This window comes from Nymphaea colorata, chromosome 12, assembly GCF_008831285.2.
Source record: "Nymphaea colorata isolate Beijing-Zhang1983 chromosome 12, ASM883128v2, whole genome shotgun sequence".
NCBI classification, from domain to species: Eukaryota; Viridiplantae; Streptophyta; class Magnoliopsida; order Nymphaeales; family Nymphaeaceae; genus Nymphaea; species Nymphaea colorata.
In genome coordinates this window covers 18,047,109-18,058,928 of record NC_045149.1, presented here as the reverse complement: position 1 = coordinate 18,058,928, position 11,820 = coordinate 18,047,109, and the positions used below count along the sequence as shown (strand labels likewise).

At 38.3% G+C, this 11,820-nt stretch overlaps 1 protein-coding gene across 1 annotated transcript; it reads left to right on the top strand.

The window, feature by feature from the left end:
• Window positions 1–124: 124 nt before the first annotated feature.
• LOC116265479 (uncharacterized) lies at window positions 125–6,384 on the top strand. The gene is made up of 12 exons (XM_031646084.2): window positions 125–258; window positions 375–558; window positions 677–739; window positions 974–1,082; window positions 2,094–2,198; window positions 2,284–2,360; window positions 2,458–2,572; window positions 3,163–3,235; window positions 3,379–3,570; window positions 4,869–4,986; window positions 5,107–5,331; window positions 5,411–6,384. The coding sequence occupies exons 1-12, from the start codon at window positions 185–187 to the stop codon at window positions 5,489–5,491; spliced, it is 1,416 nt and encodes a 471-aa protein (XP_031501944.1). The 5' UTR covers window positions 125–184; the 3' UTR covers window positions 5,492–6,384.
• Window positions 6,385–11,820: the final 5,436 nt, after the last annotated feature.

The following is an 11,820-nucleotide window of genomic DNA, read 5'->3' as shown; positions in this document are numbered from 1 at the left end:
CAGTAACAGCAGTGTTGCATAAAAGCCTCTTCCCGCTATCTGCAGCGGCCCGCGAGTTTCAAAACAGAGCGTCGATCATATGATCGGAAGGGGCACAACGGTTTAGGGCTTCTGGTTCCCGCCATTCTCGAATTCTTCCACCTCCCTCCTTCATTCCCTCCGTCTCTCCCCTGTTGGGCTCCTGATGGACGTCGATGCGCCTCTGGATTTCGAGGCCGAGGACTTGCTCCTGAACCAGCTGGGCTCCGCCAAGAAGCGGTAACGAACTTGCCTCCGCTTGGTATTCGATTTTTCTTTCCGGACTCCAGTTTCCCCATTTCGCCCATCTTCTTAGTTCTCGGTGTCGAACGATTTTGCGTTTTTCTCTGGCCCAGGAGCAAAAGGGTGATCGGATTAGACGACCTTGTCGACGATTTTTACGCGGAGAAGAGCAAAAACGCGACAGCAGAGGTTAAGCGGGCGAACGTCAGAAAGCGCGCGATTTCGGACGACGGCGACTACCATGAAAGAGACAAGGAGGCTCTACTATCTAAATTTGTTGATGAATGCGAAAAACAAGTGAAGAATCTCTATGCTCATAGTTTCATCATACATTTGCGAATTCGATAGATGATAGAACTTAATTTTGTAGCAGTGGGTTGTTGGTAACGGCCGTTTTCTGTTTCAAATCCATCAGGTGAAGGAAATAGTGACGGAAGAAGAGATTCCCTCGTGGGGCCTTCGTGTTTTCGGCAGTCAGGTTGTTCACGTTCCTATCCGATTTTCCTCTCTCCAATTCCGCAGCAGACTTCAGACATTTCAATGATATTCTGATTCCCGTTGATCAATGAAGTTACTTTAATTTTTTTTTTTAATACCTGCTATTGTGTTTATATGGTGAACAAGGTGTAAGAATGAAGTAGTTGTCGTGGTGATTGGTTTGTTGCGCATTACTATATGTCTTTCTCTAAAGTTTAGTTATCTTTTGCTTCAGAAAGCTTTGCCGGCTTCTCCTCCTACACCTGCAATTGGGAATTGCAATATGTTAAAATGCGTTATTGACAATGAGATCGGTCCAAAGTTCAGTTCATCTGATGAGGAAAGTAAGTATCTCGGTTCAGGTTCATATTGTACTGTACTCTGTTGATTCTTCATGAAGCATGCTTCGGGATCTCTAAAATCTATTCTATAGTCTATAATCAATTCAAGCGCTTAAAATGGTTCTGTAGCTGTGCTCGTTCCTGCCCTTGCCCTTTTTAGCGCCGAAAGCAGAATACTTGTGTAATATCTGCAAGTGCACAAACAAATTAACAAGAGCACGTAGTGGGGCCTGCTCAAATTTACACAGATGGTGATCCGTGCAACGACACAAAATGGCTCCAATGTCCATTTTGTGTTTGTCCCTGTCAAACAGCTTCCCTATGTCCAATATGGGCTTTTGGATTACTTTATTTTGCTGCAGACAAGGAATTATAAGCATCAAATTTTATAAGGTTGTTCTTGAACTTTAAGTCCTTATAAAATTTTACTTCTCATCGAAGCAGTGACCATGATGCACGTTTTATGTTTTCGGGCTTGCATATCACATCCACGTGTCTAGAATGTTTGGAAAGGACCATAAAAGATATTCTGTTAGATGTAACTGCAAAAGTTGGGACAAGTATACTACACAAACTACTTCAGCGTCGATGCTTTTGTTGACAACCTTCTGTTGTTTCTTCATGTCATCCTACAGTCTAACCTGGTGATTGTTGCACACATGGTTTGCTTAAATAGGTATAATATTGCACAAAGAATTAGTGTAGTTATTGAAGGCTGTCAAATATGTCGAATCTCAGTTGGTCTTTCCTCGAAGAGTATAATGAGAATCATTTCATGTAGGTCTTTCAACTCTCTTGCTATACTAATGCACTTCATTCTTTTGGGCCCTGTAGAGTACTTGATGTATTTGATCTTCTAATATTCCTTGTAATGATTAATGTAACTGGGTTTAGATAATCCATTTGTAGTGGTTTCAATGTTTACACATTCTTCTTTGCCATATCTCCAGAGATGCTGCTAAAATATTCAATATCTTGAAATTTCATCTTGACTTCCTATTTTTCATGGCGTAGCACGGAAGTTTTCAGAATGCCTTCTACTAAATAATTGGCTGACAAATTTGGTGTTAACAAGCGGATCAATAGAAGATTCTATGGCAATGTGGACCTTTCACCTGTGTAAGTTTACGACTTGAAATTTTTGTTAATTTTGAAACAGTTCCTTCCATTAAATGTTATTCTAAACTTTTGCTATGGAAGCCAGTGTTGTATTCTCCAAATGAAAATTTGCAGTTAGCTGCTTGTGACTTTTGGTGCTCTATTCTTTTGTATGGTAGTGAGGTAAATTCACCTTTTTTGATAGTTTTCTGCATATGTAAGTCATCCTTTCTCTGTATTTGCTCAGTATGGTGAAACCTAAGCATTTTCCACTTTGCAGGACAATCATCTACAGCTTAGTTGGGTCCCTAGCTATTTAGAGCTAAAGGATGCCCTTGAAGTATATGGGTACCTCTGGACTTTTGTTACCTGCAACCAGAAAAATGATGCCACTGGTTTGTCCTTTTCCTCTGCTAATTTTTTCCCTTTTTGTGCCAAAGCATTTCTAGAATATTGTCAAGATGATTTTAGGTCTTCAAATCTAGACTTGTTTGATGATCGTGGCATGGTGCTCATAAATTCTTCTCTGCCTTTCTCACCAATGTCATGATGAAGTACTTGTGATACTTTTCTGTATGAACTTTTCATTGCTAAACACTTATGTTACTTTTCTTGCAATTTCTTCATGGTCATATTGTATGCAGTTATCTTACAATTCTCAAGTGGCTTTTCCAATATTTGAATGTGTTCCTGTAAATATATTTACATAGAAAACTTTTTGCAAGCGTGTTTCGTACACACTTTTCTGCTTTCATTACTTTCAACATTTTGTGAAGAATTCTTAGAACTCATTTTTTGCTTTGCGATAGCACTTGATAAAAGCTCCTTGTTTTCAGTTGACTAGATTCTTTTGGAGTGAAGCATTTACTGGTGTTATACATCAATTTCTGATCTTTTGAGGTCCTTCAGCTATCTTGATTATGTTGGCATCAATGGCCTTGATTACATGTTAAAAAATTTTGTTTCCTTGTCAATAATATTTCAGATCGAGCTTTTGATGGCCCACCCCGTAATATCAGACTCTTGCTCAAGGTTATTGCAGCTTGCTGTCAGTCGAGGTTTGTTAATAACTGAGGTTCCAATTTCTATGTAGCTCTAAACATATTAACTCACAGCTTCAAAAGTCATTTCTTTCATTATGAAACTGACAGATCTTTTGTGCTGGTCTTAAATGCACTCCCATTTCGTGAAATTTTTGCAGAATTGCACATACAATCTTTTCTGTTGCAGAAGTGGAGAACCTACTTGGTGTGGTTATTAGTTTCTTCTTGGAACGTCGACTTGAAGGGATTTCGTTGGTCCTGCAAGAATGCTTGGTATCGGTTTTGAGTTTCTTTACTGATGATGAATGGGAAGTCAGCTCCAAGCGTGTTGCAGAAACTATATCTGGCAGGTCAATTCTCAATTTTTATTTTATTAACTGATAATCTGGTGTGGCATACTGTAAACTTGGTGACTTTAGCCAATTAGTAGAGACTTTTGGTTTTCTATATTAACAGTCATCCACTCTGGCCCCTATACAACGAGTTTGAGGTACTGATTAGTCACTAGGACGAGATGGACAATCCTAGTGTTTTAAGTTTAAAAGGCTTGACTTGTCACTCAGTTTTTAAGATTCTGCCCATTCCATGCATTTTCGAATCTGCATGAGCATTGTTAAGATTCTTTTTGTTGGTGGGGTTTTTTGTGGGGGGGGGGTGGGGGCGGGGGGTGGAGGGGAGGGGTGTGTGGGGAGGGGGAATCATACCACCATACCTAGTTAGCCAATTGTAGTGGCTGAGCTACAAAGTGTGCAACATGCATTTTATAGCTTTGATTGGTTTTCTACCTGCTGAATATGTATTGACTGAGATACTAGTTGTCAAGATCGATATTGGGCCTTTTTCACATTTTGATTTCTTAACCTTACAAATTTTCTTTAAGGGAAAATAAAGACTCCATATTTGTGTCAACATAGTATTAGGAGAACAATAGAATAAAAGAATTGGGGATTTCACTTACGTATTTACCACCTAGAAGGTGCTATCGCAGGTCTATGTAACATGAATTTGGTTACCTGCCCTGTAGTATCTGCAAGCATGCAAATTCTGACCTTGGCACACATTGCCATTATATGGTATTTTTAATAAAATCTTCAAAAAAGTTGAGAATATAAAAATTGACCATTATTGATGTGAAATAAAAAGTCCATGAGTCATGTTCTTTTTGGCAAAAAAATTTTGAATGTGCAGTTTCGAAAAATTATGATGTCAATGTACCATTCTTACTTAGCTTTATATAAAGCAATACCAACAATAAAACCCATCTAAAGTCACAGTAAACATTTCTTCTTGTTTTTCTTCGTTTCAAATGTCTTTTTTCTAGATGTGCTGCTATTGTCAGTACCGGCGAGCTGCAATTTTTCATATCTCCAAGCATGGCCACAGATATCATCATCTCAATAATATTTCAAAGATATTATTATTTTTGAAATGTCATGTTTTCTGTAATTTTTACATTTTTTCTCTATATTTCAGCACATTCCTTTCATTCAGAAATTTTTAGTTTTGATATTGACTGGAAAAAATTGTGTAGTTTTAATCTTTGGATCATCCTTTGCTTAGAAAAAATTTGATGGTAATTTTTGGAGTGCATGGCACTCTTTAGTTTCTCATGGAGTAACTTTATCAATTAACTCTCTGTTATTAGCAGCATTCAGAAGGATTTGAATTGCATACGTGTTGTGGAATGTATATCTGGGCTTGACATGCGTAGCAAGCACTTTCGAAGAGAGCTGGCATATCATCTCCTGATCAAGTTTTTGAACAAGGTAATACATCCATTGTTTTTCTAGCCAGCACTGTTGATTTTGAAGTATGTATTTAGCAGTTGCTTGAATATTTTTTGCAACCAACTTGGTTTGATGTTTTAGAGGTTTGTGTACTCACAGGGCGATGATGCAGAAGAGCTCCTTAGATCGGTTGCATCGATCAATATGAAGGATAAATTTTGCAACTTTCTTCATATCTATATCTACTTGGTTCTAGCTGACAATTGGCTTTTATCTAACTCTCTTCTGGAAGAAAGGCCAGAACTACACTCGATCTGGGGTTCATTTCTTCGCAATTGTTCCTGCCAGATTACGTGTACAGATTGGAGGTCTTATGCATCAAAGGTGCTGAGACAGCATCTCCTTCCTAGTATACATGTGGTATACAGTTTGTGCTTAAAAGGAAATACTTATTTTCATGCAGGTGCGGAACAAAGCTTCATATCTTCTGCAGTTTTACCAATGCGAGCAGAAGCAGCAGCTGCAGACATGTACAGAACTTTAGTCTTGTCCTTTTAGTTTGGGCTGCCCTATTTCAGACCCTCCGAGATGGTTCTGCACAAAAGAAAATCCTGTTGTTTGAGGGTGTCATCGACTAGGGAACAGAAGGCAAATGGTGTGGTTGAGATGCAAATTTAATTAGTATCTGTGAAGCTACCAAGCCATGTATGGTTGGTGCTTACGTGTTCAGTAGTAGTAAAGCCTATCAACAGAGAAACCCTTTTGGTGCGACAAGTTTTTTCTCTGGAACCACAAGCTTTTACAACTTTTTGACATTCATGGTTTGGCAGTAGCTAGCATCGCGAAATGCATTCTCAAGTGGCAACAAAGTACTGATCTTGTTCCTGAAATGTCTAGTTCTTGAAGTTTATTGCCGGCTACTCACATCCGAAATTGCTCCTCTTCTGCGCACTTCAGTCCACATGTTCACCCTTGACGGGTCGAGGTTATAACCTTCATCAGCAGTGCTGGTTTAAACATCCCATCATCGAAAGACCAGTCTTCCCATGAAAGTGATGCTCATGTGGCAGTTCTCAGTTGTTCTCTGTGCATAAGAAAATAGGAATTTTGCTTTCCGAGGGCGTCCGGTTCGGCAATTTCCGTTTGAGAATGGCTTTCTTCATAAGGAGGATCTCGTTTTCCTCGAGATGAACACTTCCCTGTGAGAAAAACGCTGGGAAATCCTATTATCTTGTACTCAGCGCGCCACATGCCCAGATGAATCCTTCCTAGGACGACATTATGTCCTAAGCATATGTTTTATAAAGGTTTTGAGCATTTGAGTGCAAGGAATTAATGTAAAAGTTAGGAACATGTGAGCCTCTCATTAAATTGGATGTGCCTCTTGGGGCGTCCGGAAGGACCTTTAATTTCAGTTTTCCATTCGCGACGGCTCTACATTGGATTGTCTCTATTCTTCATTGACTGAAGATTTTTTTTTTTTTTGCTGAAGTTACTTTTCAATATTTTTTTTGTGATGTCTACTTGGGTGAAACCGTCAAAGCTTATAACACCCAAAGTCATACTCTTATTATCCTTGAGGTTTTAACTTACTTTGGGGCCTAGGTGAATCTATGGTATATTTTTTAATTGGAATGTTATGCTAGCTAAAGTAGCACACCTGACGTCATGACCTTTTTGAGGCTGAAAAGATCCAACCCAATTGCATTTAATCATGCCAAACCTGAATTGGAGACTAAATCTGAATCTGACTGTCAGTAAAATTCATAGGATCAGACAGAGCTTTGCAGCTTCACCGCCATTCTTGTCTGCACAATTCTGTATAGCAATTGGAAGTCAAGTTTGTGCCATACTTCTGTTTCAAAGAAGGATTAAATCAAAAAAGACAAACCAGTTCTCTTCTTGGTGGGGTGCACCTTGGCATATAGCTAGAAATATCAAAAGTATGGTTGGAAAGAACCAAACTGGATCTCCTAAATCCATGAGTTCACCTTGCGGTGTTCACATGTAACACACACAACGATCACTCAATATCAAGCTATCTTTGTCTGATACCATTTCCACAGTTCACAGAATTTTCTGCCATGGATGTTTCTTCAGTAGAAAAAGGGGGCCATCATGGCCTACAATGGCTGCCAAAATGCACTGCTTACATACAGAATCCATCGAGGTCGACAGCACGTCACAAGTTCAAAACTCATTTGGGTATCCTTTGCTATAAGGTCCAAACTGAGCTGAGCGTACTTCCTGGTCGAGAAGCCAGACCTTGAAGATGTACCAACCATACATGGTGAAGGGAAAACTTATAAGATTCGCCAATTATTGCCGGCATGTCACGAATTCGAAACTCGAGGTGGACATCCCTTGTGATGATATTGAGATTAGGTGCATTCTCAGTTAGTCAAGAAGTACCCATCAATGGTTTACCAGTTTTAGGCCTGCCCACATGATGCCGGCGGCTAGAGAAGTTGGATTCCTTGGTCTGCTGGAATAAAACTTTCTTCAAAGATTACAGAAACACGCTGCATTACATCTCAAGATCAATCTTTAGCGTTATCCAAGTAGTGGCCTCTGTCTCAAAGCCTCTTGTCAGTCTATTCTTAGCAGGGCAGGAGAAATTGTGTAAATGGCTGGGACTCTGATAATCTCAATTTATAGAAATGTGGATATGAATCAAATCAAGTACGGGCAAAAAGATGTGTGAAACTTGAAAATCATGGCAATTGGCAAACGCGTTTACATGCATATAGCGGCTGGTACCTCAGTACGTGAGAATTTTACTGCCAAACAGAAGATTGGTCTACAGTAAGGTGTTTTCTCGTTTAAAGAACAAAGGAGAGAGGAAGAAAGTCTTCATTATCAGCCAAGAATCCGATGGAGGTGGGAAATTCTCGTTTAGGAGCCCCCTTCTTTGTATAGTTTCAGGAAACAGTTCAATTGGCAACTCTGCGTTTCTAGAATGTCTGAGACTTTTGCTGTCCATTGCCAAAATGAGGCCTATCTTTAACGTTCCACTCAGTTCAGGTCAAAAACTTTATCAAATCAGCGAAATAGCAGCAGTGAGTTGGTACTGCTACCCTTCCTCTTCTGTTGAGACTTGATTAGGAAGAAGATTGACAACCAAGTTCAGATTTTGGTGGATTGAAGGCAGACCAATTTGGGCTAATTTGCTGCTAAATGTGTGATTTTTCAGTGGTTTTTTGTCCAAGTAAACAAGAAAAGTCTTTCATCCTACCGCCCAACTGAAAGCGAAGGCCACACCCTTTCCCTCATCCCCCAAGGTACCAACTGAACCTCTCAATAACTCAAGTTATTTCAGTTGTAGATATTCTGGACTGCTCTTTAGGAGCTGGTGAAAAAGTCGATGATACACATCAAACTATATGATTGGAACACATTTTCAATACTCTTAACATCATCCTTAGAAAGTGAAGCTTTGTTTGTGAACAAACCTAAATCTTGGTTGCTACTTTATTCCTTTTACATCAGCTTTAGGGCTTAGGAAGAAGGCATGTCTGGTTCAATGTGAAAGCTGCAACGTATGTTCATTTGCAATGAGAACGCCACAAAAAAAGCATCCTTCACGATCAAGATTAGGTTAAGTCACAAACGAAAATTACATTATAAATTGAAACCGTGTTCGTCCAGTCCGAATTGACCCGAGTGGCGTAAATTAAGGGTCTCTAAATTAGGTGTCATAAGTTGTATAAGGAAATTTTAGTTAATAGAATATAGAGAGAATGAATGAACCTTTTTTTTCCTTTGGTGGCAAAATCCCGTTCTAAAAAATCAAATCCCTCCTGATTTGATCTAGTTTGTCAGCCTCACATCATGGGCCTATTCCCAGAACCTTATGAATGTAGTGAGAAAAAAATTTCACTGGCCAACCGTTTATGATATAATAAAGAGACATTTGAAAGGTCGATTTTATGGGGTGCTTCTTAAAAAATTGAGCATGATTTTATAAAAATTTAACTTTATCTATCTATCTATCTATCTAGATATCTATCGATCGATGGAGTGAGTGGGCAGCGGCCTTGATGGCCGTCCCTTTTTTATTATTTTTTACCCTCACCATTCTCTTTCCCCCTCTCCCACTGTCCCCTTCTCTCTCCATGTCCTCTGGTTTGTTGGGGGAAGGGGGTGCGCCTAGGCCTTGGCCCGCCCCAACTATTTGGAAAAAAAAAATTACATTACAAAAATTGAAAAATTTTGGTTGGGTAATGTATTTTTTATATTTGAATTTAGATTGGCCATACTCGAATAAGTTTGATGGACCGTTTGGCTTGCCCTTGAAAAAAAATCATAGCTTCACCCCTGCCCCCTACCACCTCAGGCCTCTCACAACATGCCGTCATATGCATTGTATTTAATCATACCCACCCAATTCATGGAGAGCCCTGATTGGATAGAGTTAAAGATCACAGAAAAATTTCAGCTCTTATATATAATTATATAAATATAGGATTTATGGATTTCAACATTTGGATTTGGATGGAGAAATCCTCTGGACATACATAAATCAAGGGGGCAAAGCTCAAGATGGTAGGAGGCTTTCAGCAATATATATATATATATATATATATATATATATATATATATATATATATATATATATATATAGAGAGAGAGAGAGAGAGAGAGAGAGAAGGGGGGCATTGAAGGGATGCCCTAACTTTTATATTCCCTAGTGTTTCTTACCCCCAAAACTATCTAATCGATTGATTGAATGTCTAACATATTTTCATTGATGCCAGGTAAACAGTTTTTAGCAAATATTTTTAAACTATTTAGACATGTAAGTAGGAATATTTAGGGCCCTCAAAAATCAATGGCTCATAATGCATCAAAGCTTGGTAATTAAAAAATGAAAATTAATTAAAAAAAAAACACGATCAGAAGCATGATTCTTGTTGACAAACATTGGATCTATTTATGCTGCTAAATTTACTTAAAGAATTTCGTTTGTCTGGACACACACGGTATATATACACTCTCTCTCTCTCTCTCTCTCTCTCTCTCTCTAGAATAGGGGAACACTATCCATAAGTGTGTGTGAATGTATGTATGTATTCCGGCATACACACGTTAGAAAAAATAAGTGAACGAAAAGGGAACTAATATTTTTTTATTTTTCCGGGTTTCTCGCTCTTAATTAGAGGTGCCCAATGACGACTCCAACTTATTGATCTTGATTACTTGAATAATTTAGGATCACAAAGCCAAATGAGACTTTGCAGCCTTCCATGAACAGTTGTTTAACATAATCCTACTCTGGCCAAGTTAACTTTTGAGAAGTTAGGTCAATGAACAGCATGAGGACAACGAGCCCCTAAACTGTTGCATTTGTTATAAGGCTAAAGTCTCACTATGGTTACTAACTTCTATTTTAAACTTCACTAATCAGGACTTCTTCAATGCCATCGTCTTTGATCTCAAGGTTGGCATCATTCCACCTTTCAATCCTTCCATACTTTATCATCATTCTTTGTTCTTTCCTGTAGACATTTTGAAGCTCTGAGGAATTGTTAAGTAGCTAGTTTATGGTTTTCCCTGTTGATTCCTGTCAAAATTTCACAGGTTAACAGTTCGTCACTGTGGAAACTTACGGCATCAAGTCGTTAACAATTGCAAAAATTGTTGGGTAGTTATGAAAAATATTATTGAATTCAGATGTGGATGTAACCATTAAGGATTTGAACTCTGGTAACGGAGGAATCTCCACAGAAACTCAATTCATATGATATTGTTTCGGTTTGATGGATTGCAACTCATCTCCTAGCAGTTTTAGTTGCAATACGAAAAAGACTAAGAATCAAAACAACCAACTACTTAACAATCTTTTTATAAGTCGTCTCAGATTTTTTACAATATTATATATGAGGTTAAACTTTTCAAAATCAAATGTTATAATTTACCCCAGTAATGCTTGTGGGACCCATGTGTAAGTGTTGAACCAGCTCTTATACCACTATAACAACAATATTTGATAGATTTCACCCCGCTCCTTAGCAGTTCCTGTTTCAGCCTTAAAATTGTTAAAATCAGGACAACCAAACACTTACCAATGTCCTTAATGAGTCGTCTAAGGTTCTTTACAATCTTGACTAAACTTTTCAAAGTGTAGTATTACGGTATCTAATTAAGCATCTACTTACAACATTCTAATACTATGTAGTCTTCAAGTACCAAAATAGATTGATACTAGTAAAGTGTGCTAACATTTCAAGTGTTTAGTGTTTGGTGAGCATCACATGTTTGTGAAAATAGAGCAGCGTGTTACTATACCAAACACACCTGTGCGGAACAAAGCTTCTACGTGTTTGTCCATTAATAAAACATGCAATAAGCAATTAATCTAACACAAGGTAACAAGAAGTCTTGGGGAATAAGTACAAAATGAATACGCTTTTCTACTTATGGTCATAGAAAGCCATAAAACAAGCCAGAGCTCCCAATTAATCATTGTTTATATAGAAAAACCAGTCCATTCCTAATGATGCAATCATTCAACAGGGCAAAGCGAAGGGAAAGATGACAAGAAATAGCAACAAACACTGGCTTTGTCTATTGACTATAGGTCAATAGAAGCTTACACAGACATATTCAATTCAATGTATTATTTCTAGTAGTAAGACTAAACTTTTCTCACATCATGGGAAGAAAAACGGGATGAGTTGTTGAATGTGAAAAGAACAGACTTGTTAGGCTCCTCTTGACAGGCAAGTTTATGATGGAGCTCTTTGCAATTTTCAATGAAAACCAACATTTAGTTGTCATGCATAGACGAATATTCTCACCATTGACTAGTTTTGTAGCTAAATTAATGCTCTCTCTCTCTCTCTCTCTCTCTCTCTCTCTTGGTTGGATTTT